The sequence below is a fragment of the Bombina bombina genome, chromosome 4 (genome assembly GCF_027579735.1).
Source record: "Bombina bombina isolate aBomBom1 chromosome 4, aBomBom1.pri, whole genome shotgun sequence".
In the NCBI taxonomy this organism is placed as follows: Eukaryota; Metazoa; Chordata; class Amphibia; order Anura; family Bombinatoridae; genus Bombina; species Bombina bombina.
This window is the reverse complement of record NC_069502.1, coordinates 819,239,821-819,259,964: the sequence shown is the minus strand read 5'-3', so window position 1 is coordinate 819,259,964 and position 20,144 is coordinate 819,239,821. Positions and strand designations below refer to the sequence as shown.

Sequence of the window (20,144 nt, the reverse complement as noted above, 5' to 3'; positions counted from 1 at the left end):
CTTTTGTTGAAGGAGAAGCAAAGCACTACCGGGAGCTAACTGTACACATCTGCTGAGCCAATGACAAGAGGCATACACGTGCAGACAAACATCAGCTAGCTAGCAGGGAATTGCTGCCCCCTGAGCCTACCTAGGTATGCTATTGAACAAAGGATACCAAGAAAATACAGAAAATTAGATAATAGAAGTAAATTGCAAAGTTGTTTAAAACTGTATCCTCTATCCGAAGCACAAAAGTTTAATTTTGACTTTACTGTCCTATTAACGCCTGTATATATGCGCAATAAAACACATGTATAGTATATTAGAGTAAAGTATTTCAGTCATAGTTATACATATTTAATACAAAAACAAGGTTTATCATAGAAATAAATGTTCTAATAGTGATTTAAAGGGATATGGTCTAAGATCTGATGCACAAAGGTGTATATGTATGTGTTTTATTTATATGTGTATAAATATACAGAAGTCTATGCAGAAAGGGACTCAGCGAGGTCACAATAAACGACCTCCAGATGTTAGCGCCTTAGACTTTGGCTCTTCTGATAACATTTTTCTTTCAACTTGTAATATGAGTACAAGAATAGGAGCACTACAGATATAACTTGAGTGGAGTTAGCACTCAGCAGTGATTATATTTTTGTGCTTCATGTGTAATCTAGCCCTTAGTTATTCATACATGAGCTGCTCACTGACTTTTGTCTGCTGTATAACCATCTGATAAATATAACTTATTTACATGAGGCACAATGTCACCATCACAGAATATTCCCTTTACTTAACCCCTTAATGACAGACGTACCCTGTACGTCTGTGGTCTTTTTGGGTTTAACTAGCACAACTTCGCTGGAGGCAAGAACTGCGCTATATCTAGCAGATGTTTGAGGGTAATGTGTTAATTAGTACAAATCACCTATAGCCGTATTGATAGGAATTTCATCCTCCTCAGTCTTCACGTGATCACACACATACGGTTCTCCTCTGTACTCAACTGCTGAGCCATCTGAAGGCATCACATCCATACGGCCTGTACAATAAGAATATACATGCAAATGTGTAAGTTGTTAGTAGTACTTATGGGATGTATCAATTTCTCTCTCATTATATATAATGAAAAATCATGTGAGAACACAAAAAACATAATTTAAGTAAGAACTTACCTGATAAATTCATTTCTTTCATATTGGCAAGAGTCCATGAGCTAGTGACGTATGGGATATACAATCCTACCAGGAGGGGCAAAGTTTCCCAAACCTCAAAATGCCTATAAATACACCCCCCACCACACCCACAATTCAGTTTAACAAATAGCCAAGAAGTGGGGTGATAAGAAAAGGAGCAAAAATCATCAACAAGGAATTGGAATAATTGTGCTTTATACAAAAAAATCATAACCACCATAAAAAGGGTGGGTCTCATGGACTCTTGCCAATATGAAAGAAATTAATTTATCAGGTAAATTCTTACATAAATTATATTTTCTTTCATGTAATTGGCAAGAGTCCATGAGCTAGTGACGTATGGGATAGCAAATACCCAAGATGTGGAACTCCACGCAAGAGTTTAAAAATAAAGACAGCCAATTCCGCTGAAAAATTAATCCACAACCCAAATCAAAAGTTTTAATCTTTATAATGAAAAAAACTTAAATTATAAGCAGAAGAATCAAACTAAAACAGCTGCCTGAAGTACTTTTCTACCAAAAACTGCTTCTGAAGAAAAGAAAACATCAAAATGGTAGAATTTAGTAAAAGTATGCAAAGAACCAAGTTGCTTCTTTGCATATCTGATCAACAGAAGCTTCATTCTTAAAAGCCCAGGAAGTGGAAACTGACCTAGTAGAATGAGCTGTAATCCTCTGAGGCGGGGAGTTACCCGACTCCCAATAAGCATGAAGAATCAAAAGCTTTAACCAAGATGCCAAAGAAATGGCAGAAGCCGTCTGACCTTTCCTAGAACCAGAAAAGATAACAAATAGACTAGAAGTCTTCCTGAAATCTTTAGTAGCTTCAACATATTTCAACGCTCTTACCACATCCAAATAATGCAAGGATCTCTCCAGAGAATTCTTAGGATTAGGAAACAAAGAAGGGACAACAAATTCTCTACTAATGTTGTTGGAGTTCACAACTTTAGGTAAAAATTTGAACGAAGTCCGCAAAACCGCCTTATCCTGATGAAAAATCAGAAAAGGAGACTCACAAGAAAGAGCAGATAAATCAGAAACTCTTCTAGCAGAAGAGATGGCCAAAAGGAGCAACACTTTCCAAAAAAGTAATTTAATGTCCAGAGAATGCATAGGCTCAAACAGAGGAGCCTGTAAAGCCTTCAAAACCAAATTAAGACTCCAAGGAGGAAAAATTTATTTAATGACAGGCTTGATACGAACCAAAGCCTGTACAAAACAATGAATATCAGGAAGTTTAGCAATTTTTCTGTGGAACAGAACAGAAAGAGCAGAGATTTGTCCTTTCAAGGAACTTGCAGACAAACCCTTATCTAAACCATCCTGAAGAAACTGTCAAATTCTAGGAATTCTAAAAGACTGCCAAGAGAATTTATGAGAAGAGCACCATGAGATGCAAGTCATCCAAACTCGATAATAAATATTTCTAGACACAGATTTACGAGCCTGCAATATGTTAGAGAAACCTCTATGACTAAGCACTAAGCGTTCAATTTCCATACCATCAAATTTAATGATTTGAGATCCTGATGGAAAAACAAACCTTGAGATATAAGGTCTGGCCTTAATGGAAGTGGCCAAGGTTGGCAACTGGACATCCGAACAAGATCCACATACCAAAACATGTGCGGCCATGCTGGAGCCACCAGCAGCACAAACGATTGCTCCATGATGATTTTGAAAATCACTCTTGGAAGAAGAACTAGAGGCGGAAAAATATAGGCAGGTTGATAACTCCAAGGAAGTGTCATGCATCCACTGCTTCCGCCTGAGGATCCTTGGACCTGGATAGGTACCTGGGAAGTTTCTTGTTCAGATGAGATGCCATCAGATCTATTTCTGGAAGCCCACACATCTGAACAATTTGAAAAAAACACATCTGGGTAAAGAGACCACTCTCCCGGATGTAAAGCTTGACAACTGAGATAATCCGCTTCCCAATTGTCTATACCTGGGATATGGACCGCAGAAATTAGACAGGAGCTGGATTCTGCCCAAACAAGTATCCGAGATACTTCTTTCATAGCCTGAGGACTGTGAGTCCCACCCTGATGATTGACATATGCAACAGTTGAGCAATTGTCTGTCTGAAAACCAATAAACGTCTCTTTCCAATAGAAGCCAAAACTGAAGAGCTCTGAGAATCGCACGGAGTTCCAAAATATTGATTGGTAATCTCGACTCTTGAGATTTCCAAACCCCTTGTGCTGTCAGAGATCCCCAGACAGCTTCCCAACCTAAAAGACTTGCATCTGTTGTGATCACGGTCCAGGTTGGATGAACCAAAGAGACCCGTAGAACTATACGATGGTGATCTAACCACCAAGTCAGAGATAGTTGAATATTGGGATTCAAGGATATTAAATGTGATATCCTAGTATAATCCCTGCACCATTAATTCAGCATTAAAATCTGGAGAGGTCTCATATGAAAACGAGCAAAAGGAATCGAGTCCGATGCTGCAGTCATGAGACCTAAAACTTCCATGCATATAGCTACTGAAGGAAATAATAGAGACTGAAGGTTCCGACAAGCTGAACCCAATATAAATTGTCTCTTGTCTGTTAGAGACAAAGACATTGACACAATCTATCTGGAAACCTAAAAAAGGTGACCCTTGTCTGAGTAATCAAGGAACTTTTTTTGTAAAAATATCCTCCAACCATGTCTTTGAAGAAACAACAGAAGTGAATCGTATGAGATTCTGCAGAACGAAAAGACTGAGCAAGTACCAAGATATCGTCCAAATAAGGAAACACTGAGAACCTTTGAAAAGATTCCTAGATCTGTCGCTAGGCCAGAAAGGAAGAGCAACAAATTGGTAATGCTTGTCTAAAAAAAAGAGAATCTCAGAAAATGAAAATAATCTGAATGAAACAGAATATGAAGATATGCATCCTGTAAGTCTATTGTGGGCAAATAATGCCCTTGCTGAACAAAAGGCAGAATAGACCTTATAATCACCATTCTGAAAGATGGTACTCTTACATGACAATTCAAAAGATTTTCTCTCTTTGGGACAATGAATAGTTCTGAATAAAACCCCAGACCCCATTCCTGAAACAGAACTGGTATGAATACCCCAGATAACTCCAGGTCTGAAACACACTTCAGGAAAGTCTGAGCCTTTACTGGGATTGCTGGAATATGTGAGAGAAAAAGACTTCTCACAGGCGGTCTTACTCTGAATCCTATTCTGTACCCCAATCTAAGGAGTTTGGAACTAATTGAACCAAACAACTTTAGAAAAATCTTAACCTGCCACCTACCAGCTAAGCTGGAATAAGGGACGCACCTTCATGCGAATTTGGGGGCTGGCTTTGATCTCTTAAATGGCTTGAATTCATTCCATTATGAAGAAAGCTTCCAATTAGAAACATATTACTTTGGGAAGAATTAGGTTTCTGTTCCTTATTAAGAACAAAAACGGTTATAAGCTTAAGATTTACCCTTAGAACTTAATCTTGAGGCAAAAAACTCCCTTCTCCACAGTAACAGTTGAAAGTATTGAATCCAACTGTGAACCAAATAAATTATTACCTTGGAAGGAAAGAAAATAGAAATCTGGATTTAGAAATCAAATCAGCATTCCAAGATTTAAGCCACAAAGTTCTTCTAGCTAAAATAGCTAAAGACATAGATTTAACCTCAATTTTGATAATATCAAAAAATGGCATCACAAATAAAACTAGCATGTTGAATCAAGTTAAAAATGCTAAAACAAATCATAATCCGATGCTTGTTGCGCTAAAGTTTCTAACCAAAAAAGATGAAACAGCTGCAACATCAGCCAAAGAAATTGCAGGCCTAAGAAAAGGACCTGAAAATAAATTAATTTTCCATAGATAAGATACAAGTTTCCCATCTGAAGGATCTTTAAAATAAATACTATTTTCCATAGGAATAGTAGTACATTTAGCAAGAGTAGAGATAGCCCCATTAACTTTGGGGATCTTTTCCCAAAACTCCAAACTAACTGCTGGCAAAGGATACAATTTTAAAACCTTAAAGAAGGAATAAAAGAAGTACCAGGCCTATTCCATTCTCTAGTATTAGGAACTGGAAAAAAACCTCTGAAGTAACCACCGGAGGTTAATAAACAGAATTTAAATGTTAGCTAGCCTTAAAATCAAGAGGACTAGTCTCCTTAAAGGGACAGTATACACTCATTTTCATATAACTGCATGTAATAGACACTACTATAAAGAATGAGATGCACAGATACGGATATAAAAATCCAGTATAAAATGGTTTAAAAACGTACTTAGAAGCTTTCAGTTTACCTCTGTTGAAAAGGCAGTTGGAAAGCCCACTGCAAGTGGGAAATAAGACACTCCCCCCCTCCCCCTTCTTTTGCATATGAAAAGAACCTTTACACAAACAGGAGCAAGCTGGAGAAGGTAGCTGACGGTATTCAAATAAAACTTTGGGGCTTGGTTAGGAGTCTGAAAATCAGAGCAATGTTCTTTAAAAATAAGCAAAATTATACATTTAAAAAAAAACAAAAAAAAAAAAAACTTTATGGGCTTTATAAATAGATAATCTACAAAACATTTATGCAAAGAAAAAATGAGTGTATAATGGCCCTTTAATATCCAATACAATCAACACTTTATCAACAAAGAACGAATGTACTCCATTTAAAAATAAAAACGTAGATTTGTTAGTGTCAATATCTGATGAAAGACATTCTGAATCAGATAAATCCTCATCAGAGAAGGATAATTCAGTATGTTGTCAGTCATTTGAAAATTCATCAACTAAATGAGAAGTTTAAAAAAGACATTTTATTAGAAGGCGGAATGGCAGACAGAGCCTTCTGAATAGAATCAGAAAAATATTCTTATGAAGTCTTAAATAATGCCAAAAGTTTGGCGCCAAGTATGACGCCCACAACTGACAAAATATTTTTTGACGCCAAAAACGTCTGCAACAAACACCAGCATCATAGATGACGCAACCACGTGAAAAAACTCAGCGCCAACTAAGACGCCGGAAATGACGAAATTACGTCAACAAACGTAATTCTCGCGCCAAAAAAGTCTCACACCAAGAATGACGCAATAAATTATAGCATTTTGCGCTCCTGCGAGCCTAACAGCCCGCAATTTAGAAAAGAGAGTCAATTTGAAAACTTCAGGTAAGAATTTTTTTATTTTTTTTAAATAAGCATTTCCCAAATATGAAACTGACAGTCTACAAAAAGGAAATATACTGATAAACCTGAATCATGGCAAATATAAGTACAAACATATATTTAGAACTTTAAATATAAAGTGCCAAACCATAGCTGAGAGTGTCTTAAATAAAGGAAAACAAACTTACCAAAAGACACTCATCTACATATAGTAGATAGCCAAACCAGTACTGAAACGAGAATCAGAAGAGGTAATGGTATATAAGAGTATATCATCGATCTGAAAAGGGAGGTAGGAGATGAATCTCTACGACCGATAACAGAGAACCTATGAAATAGATCCCCGTTAGGATGACCATTGTATTCAATAGGTAATACTCCCTCACATCCCTCTGTCATTCACTGCACTCTGAGAGGAACCGGGCTTCAGCATGCTGAGAAGCGCATATCAACGTAGAAATCTAGCACAAACTTACTTCACCCCCTCCATAGGAGGGAAAGTTTGTAAAACTGAATTGTGGGTGTGGTTGGGGTGTATTTATAGGCATTTTGAGGTTTGGGAAACTTTGCCCCTCCTGGTAGGATTGTATATCCCATACATCACTAGCTCATGGACTCTTGCCAATTACATGAAAGAAATTACTATGTGCACACAAGAGAATTATTTAGTAGACTATCACACTTACTATACACACTCACCTGTAACTCACACACCTCACATACAATATATGTGCTCACTCACCTCACACACACAATATATGTGCTCCCTCACCTGTAACTCACACACCTCACATACAATATATGTGCTCACACACCTCACACACAATATATGTGCTCACTCACCTCACATACAATATATGTGCTCACACACCTCACATACAATATATGTGCTCACTCACCTCACACACACACACACACACACACACACCTCACACACAATATATGTGCTCACACACCTCACATACAATATATGTGCTCACTCACCTCACACACACACACACACACACACACACACCTCACACACAATATATGTGCTCACTCACCTCACATACAATATATGTGCTCACACACCTCACATACAATATATGTGCTCACTCACCTCTCACACACACACACACACACACAATATATGTGCTCACTCACCTGTAACCCACAACATACATGCACAACCACCTTGTGTACACTCACCTGTAACACACACACAATCCATGCCATCTTCATCCCTCAGACACATGCACACTCACCTGTAAACCTGTGTCCCGGAGACACAATACACATGCACACTCACATGTAACCTGTATCCCTGACACACAACACACATGCACACTCATCTGTAACACTCATGCACATTCACCGTAGCCCATGTCCCGCAGACACAACATATGTGCACACTTAGCTGTGACCTGCATCCCTCAGACTTAACACACGTGAACACTCACCTGTATCCTGTGTCCCTCAGACACACCACAAATGCACACTCACCTGAGCTGATGCTGTCACTGGTTTCCTCATCTGGTGCTTCCAGCTGATGCTTCACCCACAGATCTTCTGTTATCTCAACTTTCACTATATCAGCGTTATATTCATCTGTACAAATAAAGCAAAGTTAGTTTTATATCCTATGATCTAGTTTTGTTCATAACTTTATCATAAAACAGTTTGTGTATTTCCCTATATAGAACACGCTCCTGAGCATACCTCAGTTTGTTCTTGTGTCAAACACTGCTGCCATATACAGAGTGCGCTCCTGACCCTACCTCAGTATGCTCTCTTGACAAGCACTGCTGCTATATATAGAGCACACTCCTGAGCATACCTCAGTATGTTCTTGTGTCAAACACTGCTGCCATATACAGAGTGCGCTCCTGACCCTACCTCAGTATGCTCTCTTGACAAGCACTGCTGCCATATACAGAGTGCGCTCCTGACCCTACCTCAGTATGTTCTTGTGTCAAACACTGCTGCCATATACAGAGTGCGCTCCTGACCCTACCTCAGTATGCTCTCTTGACAAGCACTGCTGCTATATATAGAGCACACTCCTGAGCATACCTCAGTATGTTCTTGTGTCAAACACTGCTGCCATATACAGAGTGCGCTCCTGACCCTACCTCAGTATGCTCTCGACAAGCACTGCTGCTATATATAGAGCACACTCCTGAGCATACCTCAGTATGTTCTTGTGTCAAACACTGCTGCCATATACAGAGTGCGCTCCTGACCCTACCTCAGTATGCTCTCTTGACAAGCACTGCTGCTATATATAGAGCACACTCCTGAGCATACCTCAGTATGTTCTTGTGTCAAACACTGCTGCCATATACAGAGTGCGCTCCTGACCCTACCTCAGTATGCTCTCTTGACAAGCACTGCTGCTATATATAGAGCACACTCCTGAGCATACCTCAGTATGCTCTCATGACAAACACTGCTGCCATATACAGAGTGCGCTCCTGACCCTACCTCAGTATGCTCTCATGACAAACACTGCTGCCATATACAGAGTGCGCTCCTGACCCTACCTCAGTATGCTCTCATTACAAACACTGCTGCCATATAGAGAGCACTCCTGAGTAGAGCTGCAATGACAAATAGATATAATCAATAATAATCTATTATGAAAATAGCTGTCAACGAATCTCATAATCGATTAATTGGTTTGCAATTAGTTCTGTGCACAGCACCAGCTGCTTCACTCCAATGAGCTCCTGCACAGGGTATTGTGTTTTATGGTTTTGCCCTCAGCCTAAAGGACCTCTACAGACGTTTACTTTTCACTTTTTTAGGACACTATAAGTTTCTTTTTAAGTTTACAACTTCTCCTGTCTTATGTGCAACCCAGAAACAAAACAGGAGGCATAATTTGTATTATTTATATAAAATCAGGTGATTTGGGGCTATGCTTTGCATGATATAGTGCACAGCTTGTTATTTACACCTAGCCCTAGATTGATGGCATTTGTTATATGAATTCTATTTAATTAATTGGAAAATGTACCAGATTCATCCTCTGTAAATATATATCTGTTATTTTAAGCGTAGACTAGATATTTTCCCCCTAACCTTATAGATAGTTATTTACCACTGCATATGGATATTCAAGATATTTTTATGTTATAATGAGGTCCAGGCTTACTTTGTTGAGAGGACCTTGCATTGGTGGAAAACTAACAAAGATAAATAGCACACCTTGGTGAAATTGGCAAAACCCTACTTATGCATCTCAGGCACCTCAACAACATCTGAGCGCCTCTTCTCTGCTGCAGGCAAAATAACTTGCAAAAAAGAGAGCCAGGAGCATGTGGACAGGTTGTCATTTTTGTATTTTAATGCAACGTTTCTGAAAGAGTGAATAACAGAATGTGATAAACAGTGGTAGTCTAACTCTTTCTACTTCTACCTCTTTTCAAACAGTTTGTGGTTTTGTTTAGCTTAATTATAAAAAATGTTCTGCTGCTTACAAAATTGGACCAACAGTTGTTTTAATGTAAAGTTTATATTTATAACACTCAGTATGTGGATTTTATTTTAAATATAGGAAAAAATCATTTATTTTTTATCCGATTAGTCGATTAATTGAAAAAATAATCAGCCTATTAATAGATTATGAAAATAATCGTTAGTAGCAGCCCTACTCCTGAGCCTTCCTCAGTATGATCTCAGTACAAACACTTCTGTCATATATAGAGAGCGCTCCTGAGCCTTCCTCAGTATGATCTCAGTACAAACACTTCTGTCATATACAGAGAGCGCTCCTGAGCCTTCCTCAGTATGATCTCAGTACAAACACTTCTGTCATATATAGAGAGCGCTCCTGAGCCTAACTCAGTATGATCTCAGTACAAACACTGCTGTCATATATAGAGAGCGCTCCTGAGCCTAACTCAGTATGATCTCAGTACAAACACTGCTGTCATATATAGAGAGCGCTCCTGAGCCTTCCTCAGTATGATCTCAGGACAAACACTGCTGTCATATATAGAGAGCGCTCCTGAGCCTTCCTCAGTATGATCTCAGGACAAACACTGCTGTCATATATAGAGAGCGCTCCTGAGCCTTCCTCAGTATGATCTCAGTACAAACACTGCTGTCATATACAGACAGCGCTCCTGAGCCTAACTCAGTATGCTCTCATGATAAACACTGCTGTCATATACAGAGAGCGCTCCTGAGCCTTCCTCAGTATGATCTCAGGACAAACACTGCTGTCATATATAGAGAGTGCTCCTGAGCCTAACTCAGTATGATCTCAGTACAAACACTGCTGTCATATACAGAGAGCGCTCCTGAGCCTTCCTCAGTATGATCTCAGTACAAACACTGCTGTCATATACAGAGAGCGCTCCTGAGCCTTCCTCAGTATGATCTCAGGACAAACACTGCTGTCATATATAGAGAGCGCTCCTGAGCCTAACTCAGTATGATCTCAGTACAAACACTGCTGTCATATATAGAGAGCGCTCCTGAGCCTAACTCAGTATGATCTCAGAACAAACACTGCTGTCATATATAGAGAGCGCTGCTGAGCCTAACTCAGTATGATCTCAGTACAAACACTGCTGTCATATATAGAGAGCGCTCCTGAGCCTTCCTCAGTATGATCTCAGTACAAACACTGCTATCATATATAGAGAGCGCTCCTGAGCCTTCCTCAGTATGATCTCAGGACAAACACTGCTGTCATATATAGAGAGCGCTCCTGAGCCTAACTCAGTATGCTCTCATGACAAACACTGCTGTCATATATAGAGAGCGCTCCTGAGCCTTCCTCAGTATGCTCTCATGACAAACACTTCTGTCATATATAGAGAGCACTCCTGTTCTACCTCAGTATGCTCTCATGACAAGCACTACTGCCATGTATACAGTGCGCTCCTGAGCCTTATCTCATGACAAGCACTGCTGCCATATATAGAGCATGCTGCTGTGCCTACTTCAGTATGATCACATGAGAAACACTGCTGTCATATATAGAGAGCGCTCCTGAGCCTTCCTCAGTATAATCTCATGACAAACACTGCTGCCATATATAGAGCACGCTCCTGTTCTACCTCAGTATGCTCTCATGACAAACACTACTGCCATATATAGAGCACGCTCCTGTTCTACCTCAGTATGCTCTCATGACAAGCACTACTGCCATGTATAGAGCACGCTGCTGTGCCTACTTCAGTTTGATCTCATGACAAACACTGCTGTCATATAGAGAGAGCGCTCCTGTTCTACCTCAGTATGCTCTCATAACAAAAACTGCTGCCATGTATAGAGTGCGCTCCTGAGCCTTGTCTCATGACAAGTACTGCTGCAATATATAGAGCACGCTGCTGTTCTACCTCAGTATGCTCTCATGACAAACACTGCTGTCATATATAGAGAGCGCTCCTAAACCTACCTCTGTATGGTTTCACGACAAGCACTGCTGCCATATATAGAGCACGCTGCTGTTCTACCTCAGTATGCTCTCATGACAAGCACTGCTGTCATATATAGAGAGCGCTCCTGTTCTACCTCAGTATGCTCTCATGACAAACACTGCTGCAATATATAGAGCACGCTCCTGTTCTACATCAGTATGCTCTCATGACAAACACTGCTGCCATATATAGAGAGCGCTCCTGTTCTACCTCAGTATGCTCTCATGACAAACACTGCTGCCATATATAGAGTGCGCTCCTGTTCTACCTCAGTATGCTCTCATGACAAACACTGCTGCCATATATAGAGTGCGCTCCTGTTCTACCTCAGTATGCTCTCATGACAAGCACTACTGCCATATATAGAGCACGCTCCTGTTCTACCTCAGTATGCTCTCATAACAAGCACTGCTGTCATATATAGAGAGCGCTCCTGTTCTACCTCAGTATGATCTCATGACAAGCACTGCTGTCATATATAGAGAGCGCTCCTGTACCTACCTCAGTATGCTCTCATGACAAACACTGCTGCAATATATAGAGCACGCTCCTGTTCTACCTCAGTATGCTCTCATGACAAACACTGCTGCAATATATAGAGCACGCTCCTGTTCTACCTCAGTATGCTCTCATGACAAACACTGCTGCAATATATAGAGCACGCTCCTGTTCTACCTCAGTATGCTCTCATGACAAACACTGCTGCAATATATAGAGCACGCTCCTGTTCTACCTCAGTATGCTTTAATGACAAACACTGCTGCAATATATAGAGCACGCTCCTGTTCTACCTCAGTATGCTCTCATAACAAACATTGCTGCCATGTATAGAGTGCACTCCTAAACCTACCTCAGTATGCTCTCATGATAAGCACTGCTGCCATATATAGCGTGCGCTTCTGAGCCTACCTCAGTATGCTCTCATGACAAGCACTGCTGCACATATAGAGCATGCTCCTGAATCTACCTTTGAATGCTCCAACGACAAACACTGCTGCCATTTATAAAGCACACTTGCGAGCCTACATCGGTATACTCTGATGACAAGCACTGCTACCATTTATAGAGCACGCTTGTGAGCCTATGTCAGTATACTCTGATGACAAGCACTGCTGCCATTTATAGAGCACGCTTGTGACCCTATGTCAGTATACTCTGATGACAAGCACTGCTGTCATGTATAGATTGCACTCTGATTTCAGTAGTTGGTGTTGCACAAATTAAGCACACCAGAGTAAGACATTGTGCAATGCAAAGTCCCTAAAAACACAAACAAAACCATGTTTAGACATTTTGTATATAAGAAATTGGCAACATGTGCAATAGCGGATTGGTTGGTACACTATGCATGGAGCTTACCTACCAATAAGCACTCTTTACGCACACAGATTCACAATGGCCATGAGCACATAGTGCCGATCTGGTCAATAACAACAAGAGTAAAGAAGGATTTTATAAACTGCGTAGTAGAGACTTCTGTACATTACTAATATACACCAGAGGCAGAACTTTTTTTTCACTTTCTGCAATGAGATTTTTTAAGTGAAAAATTTTCTGAAGATCATTTTGAATTTTTAAATGAAGCAGTTACAGTAAAGCGCCAGTTCAATTGCAATGTGTTGATTAACTGGAGAATAAAGCATTTTCTTAAGTTTTATAATATAGTACATTGCACAGCTGCAGAGAAAAAAAAAAGTGTTGTTTTTATAATGTCTTGAGTCAGTCAACAATAAATGCGCTGCTGCTTTGCAGCAGTGCTCCATTATTTGGCTGTTCTCTTCAAACAGCACTTTGTTCTGGATGCACTTTGTTAAGTGCAGCCAGAGAACAGTGCAGTTTGAAGACAACAGCCTGATGCAGAGAAGCACTGCAAAGCAAAAGAGCCAACAGTTCCTGCATGTGTCCCATTCTTTCTGCAGACATGCTGCATTTTATACGATGACATCTCAGATCACAGCATGTTCTGCCTTGGGACAATATACTATCAACCCCTATGTACCTTTAAGACCAACAGATCACTGAGGTTTCTGGTTAGTTAATGTAAATATTACCCAATTGTGATGACAAAACCAGGTGACATACATGTGACATCCTGCTTACCTCTGTGTGCATCAGGATGGTCTGAGGTTTGGTTCCTGTCAGACATTGTCTTGTTCAGCACAGATGAATTTGTCAGATATTGTTATAATATTTCCCCTTTACTGACAAACGCAGTGACGTCTATTGTACGTGATCTTCACAGTAACAGGAGCCTAAACACAGAGAGAGAGAGAGAGAGAGAGAGTCTCATGTTCAGTTTGTTGTCATAAGGGGGTATACATTAAAGGGGCAGTCTAGTCAAAATTAAACTTTCATGATTCAGATAGGACATCCAATTTATTTTTATCATCAATTTTGCTTTGTTCCTTTGGCATTCTTTGTTGAAAGCTAATCCTAGATAAGCTCACATGCTAATTTCTAAGCCCTTGAAGGCCCTCTCTTATCGCATTTTGACAGTTTTTCAAAGCTAGAGGGCGCAAGTTAATTTGTGCCATATAGATAACATTGTGCACATGCACATGGAGTTACCTAGGAGTAAGCACTGATTGGCTAAAATGCATGTCTGTCAAAACAACTGGAATAAGGGGGCATTTTGCAGAGGCTTAGATACAAAGTAATCGCAGAGGTAAAAAGTGTATTAATACAACCATGCTGGTTATGCAAAACTGGGGAATGGGTAATAAAGCTCAAGGCACACTGAGCAACGGGTCCATATCTGGCTTCCCGCATCACCCTTAGGGAGAATGGGTAATAAAGGGATTATCTATCTTTTTAAAACAAACATTCTGGAGTAGACCGTCCCTTTAACTTCTCTAACAATACATAGCTTTTTTTTATTTTGCTACTATTAACAAACCTATAATTTGAGCCATTTGACAACCTTGTGCTGAAGCTGTTTACAACCATTTACATTTATGGTTTTTGAATATCAATTCCATTATGTTTATTTCTTCTGTGAGTTACCCACGCAAACTATATGCTGTCTTTTCAATAGACCTAGCACTTCTAGAAACCAACTTTAGTTTGCATTAATTAATGAAAATATAAGCCCAAATTGGTGATAATTCTATGGAATTCCCTTGTGTACCCATGCACAGTTTTGCACTATACTGCATTTATTATTTTTCCACATCATCAAAATTGTTTAAAGACACCTGGAGTTTGATAAGAAGCGCTATTTATACCCCAGCAGTTCCATCAATTAAACAGACTTCCCAGGATTCAAGTCTCAGCTGTGTCACAGGGATGAATCAGCTTTTATCACTTTGTCTGCCTGAGCTACTATCAATTAAAGGGACATTATACACTCAAAAAAAAATAAAAAATACAGGCTAATTAAATAAAGCATTAAAAGAAAATAAAGTTTTTAATTAACATGTATAATCAATTTTGCTGCTTAACCCCTTAACGACGCATGTCGTACAGGGTACGTCGCACACAACCTGGTCTTTAAAGACCAGCGACGTACCCTGTACGACATTAGGATTTAAAGCGGCTGGAAGCGATCCTGATCGCTTCCAGCCGCTTTCCGGTTATTGCAGTGATGCCTCGACATAGAGGCATCCTGCAATAACTCTCCTTGGCCATCCGATGCAGAGAGAGCCACTCTGTGGCCCTCTCTGCACCGGACATCGATGGCCGGTATCGTTGGTGGGTGGGAGCCAGTCTGGGAGGCGGGTGGGCGGCCATCGATGGGCCGTGTGATGTGAAGGGGGGGCGGGATCGTGGGCGGGATCGCCGGGGCGCGTGCACAGGGCACGCGCATGGGAGCCAGGAATGGGTAGGGAGCGGGTGGGAACCACTACACTGCGGAAAAAATGTGAACATAAAGTGGGAAAAAAAATAAATAAAAATGATCTAAGGGATCTCGGAGGGAGGGAGGTGGGGGGCAAGCTACACTACAGAAAATTTATAAAAAAAATAATAAAAAAATATATTTTATTGTAAACAGGGTACTGGCAGACAGCTGCCAGTACCCAAGATGGCTACTAATACATTAGAGGGGGAGGGTTAGAGAGCTGTTTGAGGGGGGGATCAGGGAGGTTGGGGGCTAAGGGGGTCTCCTAAACATTAGCATATGTAAATATGCAACAACAAAAAAAAATATATATTTTTTTAAATACCATTTATTTTAGTACTGGCAGACTTTCTGCCAGTACTTAAGATGGCGGGGACAATTGTGGGGTGGGGGAGGGAAGAGAGCTATTTGGGAGGGATCAGGGGGTGTGATATGTCAGGTGGGAGGCTGATCTCTACATTAAAGCTAAAATTAACCCTGCAAGCTTCCTACAAGCTCCCTAATTAACCCCTTCACTTCTGGGCATAATACACGTGTGGTGCGCAGCTGCATTTAGCGGCCTTCTAATTACCAAGAAGCAACGCCAAAGCCATATATGTCTGCTATTTCTGAACAAAGGGGGTCACAGAGAAGCTTTTACAACCATTTGTGCCATAATTGCACAAGCTGTTTGTAAATAATTTCAGTGAGAAACCTAAAATTGTGAAAAATTTAACGTTTTTTTTCTTTCATTTGATCTCATTTGGCGGTGAAATGGTGGCATGAAATATACCAAGATGGGCCTAGATCAATACTTAGGGTTGTCTACTACACTACACTAAAGCTAAAATTAACCCTATAAGCTCCCTAATTAACCCCTTCACTGCTGGGCATAATACACGTGTGGTGCGCAGCGGTATTTAGCGGCCTTCTAATTACCAACAAACAACGCCAAAGCCATATGTCTGCTATTTCTGAACAAAGGGGATCCCAGAGAAGTGTTTACAACCATTTGTGCCATAATTGCACAAGCTGTTTGTAAATAATTTCAGTGATAAACCTAAAATTGTGAAAAATTTAACGTTTTTTTTCTTTCATTTGATCTCATTTGGCGGTGAAATGGTGGCATAAAATATACCAAGATGGGCCTAGATCAATACTTAGGGTTATCATTTCATAAAGAGTTAACTTTTTTTCAGCTTTTAGAAACTATTTTATAAATACAAGTTTGCTGGCCTCAGCTCTAATTAAGTTTAGTGTTAAACATTCCCATTGTCTAATCACCTCCGGAGTCAGACTGCTAATTGATAAGATGGACTGCATTGTTTTCTTATGTGTAACTTGTTATCTGAAGTACTGTAATCCTATTGTGGCCTGTCAAAGGACATTTTCTCTCTATCTAAATGTGTGAGGGGGGATTTTATGCTTCCCCCCCTGGGAGTGCCCTGTGTGCATGTAACCTCAATAAAAAGCAGGCTGGGCATCCCAGTCCTGAGTTCTTGGTTGACCCTCAATCGCAGCGCTGACTCGTTTTTGTGGGCAGAAGGGTATCCTAGCTGTACTACAGCTAAGGGGGATTATTCTACATTTGCGAGACTCATATAGAATACTATGGAAAGCAGCTTCTCCCCTCTTCAGCAATAGGGATCCAGACTACTAAGCGGTCCATCTCTCAGCGAGACTAAGGGTAACCGTAACATTTGGCGGCAGCGGTGGGATTTTCCTGGATTTCCTAGGAGAGGTACAGAACGGATGGAGAGCGCTTACGAAAAATTGAAGCGTACAACCCTAAAGGATTTACTTGAAAGCAGAGGGGGGTACGCCAGCAACCGGCCGAGTAGAGAGCTGATTGCAGAATTGACCGAACTGGATCAGAGCTTCACAATGGCGGAAACACCGACCACGATTAGTGACGAAAAAAACAGGATTGTTCGGGAGAGGCTCTCACTGTACGGGCCGAACCCCTCCATGGAATTGGTACAGCAGTTGATGGCGGAAGCGGACGAGGATATACGAAAGACTCAAGCCCACGAACTCAACCTAGCGAACGCACACCGCAATGCTGAAGCCCCGCAGGTAATCATCCCTGTCGAAAATGCTGGGAGGCCCAAGATACCCTATGCGGCATTTCGACCCTTCCTAGAGAGCGAGACAGGGATTGATGAATATTTGGCGGACTTCGAAAGGCAATGCGCCCTGCACCAGATTCCCAACAGAGAGTGGCCCACGATATTATCTGGGAAACTATCCGGGCGAGCCCTGGAAGCCTTTCGTACTCTGGGTGCTGAGGAAGTGACACAGTATGAGCTAGTTAAGGAGACACTGTTGCGACGGTACGCGGTAACTCCGGACACGTATCGCCGACAGTTTCGGGGCACGAAAAAGAAGCCTAACGATACCCATCTGGAATGGGCGCACCGAATGCGGAGAGCGGCAAATCACTGGATGAGCGGAAGTAAAGCGGTGACTGGTGAGGAAATTTTACAATTGTTTCTCTTAGAACATTTTTATAATGGCATGGAACAGCAAGGGAATGAATGGCTGCGAGACAGGCGGCCTTCTACCTTAGAAGAAGCAGCCAAATTGGCCGATGAACATTATGACTCTCGTCTTCACGAACCCACGAACTACCGAGCTCCAGCACGGGTCGAACCCAGAGAGGTTTACCGTGCACCCCCTCGTGCTGAATTCCGAGCCCCGGTGCCCACAGGGCCCGCCCGACACTCAGGACCACCCAATAACAGCTCTGAGCGTCCCAGACCGACTTGCCACCGATGCAAGCAACCAGGGCATTTCATGGCTAGCTGCCCCCTTAATACGCACCAGACACCCAGGAATTACAATTACCCCTCTGGGTCATATCGTCCGGCCCGGGCCCTCTGTGTTAACCAAGAGGCCCCTATGGAGGAATATGTGGGGCCGCTTCACGAGGCGGACCCTGTATATGCTGCCTCAGATAACCGCCAGCACCATCGGCAGAAGGTATGGCTCGAGGGGCGATCTACCGAGGGATTGAGAGACACAGGGGCTACTATCACGCTGGTACAGTCATTTGGTGCCAGAACACAAGCGATCCGGACAGACTGTGGCCGTTAGAGTGGCGGGGGGGGATGTGTACAAAATTCCAACAGCTAAAGTGCATCTTGATTGGGGAGCGGGAAAGGGGGCTGTGAACGTGGGCATAATGGATAATTTACCTGCCGAAGTACTACTGGGCAACGATTTGGGCCCCATGACTTCTGCCTATGCTCCAGTATGCAACAACGAGGCGGACCCAGTGACTACACGGGCCCAAGCCCGGACGGAGCGAGAGCTCTCACCAGTGCGGGAGACACAGGTAAGACCTACCCCGACCTTGCCTGACATGTTAGGCCCCATACCCTGGGACACCCCAGATGCTTTCGAGACAGAGTCTAAGACTGACCCGACCTTACAAAAGTACCGGGAACAAGCAGAGACCGGAGGGGGCGGGGCAGATAACGAAACATTCTTATGGGAAAAAGGGAAACTATACCGCTGGACAGAGAAAAGGGGACAGCGTAGGCGACAGCTGGTAGTGCCCCACAAATACCGTCAAGAAATCCTCAAGATAGGCCAAGACATCCCCTTAGCAGGCCACCTAGCCGTAACCCGTACCCTACACCGCATTACTCACACGTTCTTTTGGCCAGGGGTACACGCTGACGTTAGAACTTACTGTAACACCTGCGATGTGTGTCAACGAGTAGGAAGGCGAGGCGATCACCCTAAAGCCCATCTAGTAAATATGCCTATTGTAGAGGAACCCTTCAGCCGGGTTGCTATTGACCTAGTGGGACCACTGGCTATCCCTAGTCCCTCCGGTAAGCGCTACATTCTTACCGTAGTGGACTACGCTACCAGGTACCCAGAGGCTGTCGCCCTATCCAACATACAAGCGGATACGGTAGCGAATGCACTAGTACAGGTGTTCTCCCGGGTAGGATTTCCAAAAGAAATCCTATCCGACCGAGGCACCCAATTTACGGCTGAATTGACCCAACAACTCTGGCAGGTTTGCAAAATTAAGTCCCTCCTGAGCTCCCCATACCACTCCCAGGCGAACGGGCTGTGTGAGAGGTTCAATGGGACCCTCAAGCAAATGCTCAAGACGTTCACTCAGGAATACCGAGACTGGGAACGCTTCCTGCCGCACCTCCTATTTGCTTATCGGGAGGTGCCTCAGGAAACGACAGGGTTCTCTCCCTTCGAGTTGCTCTACGGAAGAAAGGTACGGGGACCCCTAAACCTGATCCGGGAGCACTGGGAGGGAGAGATGGAGACTGACGGTGTCCCCATTGTGCCATACGTGCTAGAACTCAGGGACCGAATGGAGCAATTAGCCAAATCCGTGCGGGCTAATCTCCAGTCGGCCCAGAGAAGACAGAAAGTATGGTACGATCGGGGGGGCCCGAAAGAGAATCTTCACCATAGGACAAAAGGTGTTAGTACTTAAGCCGGTGAAGACAGACAAATTGCAGGCGTCCTGGCAGGGTCCCTACCAGATCGTAGAGAAAAGGGGAGACACCACTTATGTGATAGCTAGCTGCCACGACAACAATCTTAGAAAGA

General features: G+C 42.1%; 1 protein-coding gene across 1 annotated transcript in view; it reads right to left on the bottom strand.

Moving 5' to 3' along the window:
* The window catches only part of LOC128657907 (uncharacterized), a 72,648-nt gene that overhangs the window by 45,529 nt on the left and 6,975 nt on the right, over positions 1 to 20,144 (bottom strand). The window contains exons 2-4 of the mRNA XM_053712334.1: positions 13,838 to 13,989; positions 7,806 to 7,910; positions 914 to 1,027 (exon numbers count right to left, since the gene is read on the bottom strand). Coding sequence (XP_053568309.1) covers positions 914 to 1,027; positions 7,806 to 7,910; positions 13,838 to 13,883 — 265 coding nt within the window. The 5' untranslated portion in view covers positions 13,884 to 13,989. The remainder of the gene's footprint in view (positions 1 to 913; positions 1,028 to 7,805; positions 7,911 to 13,837; positions 13,990 to 20,144) is intronic.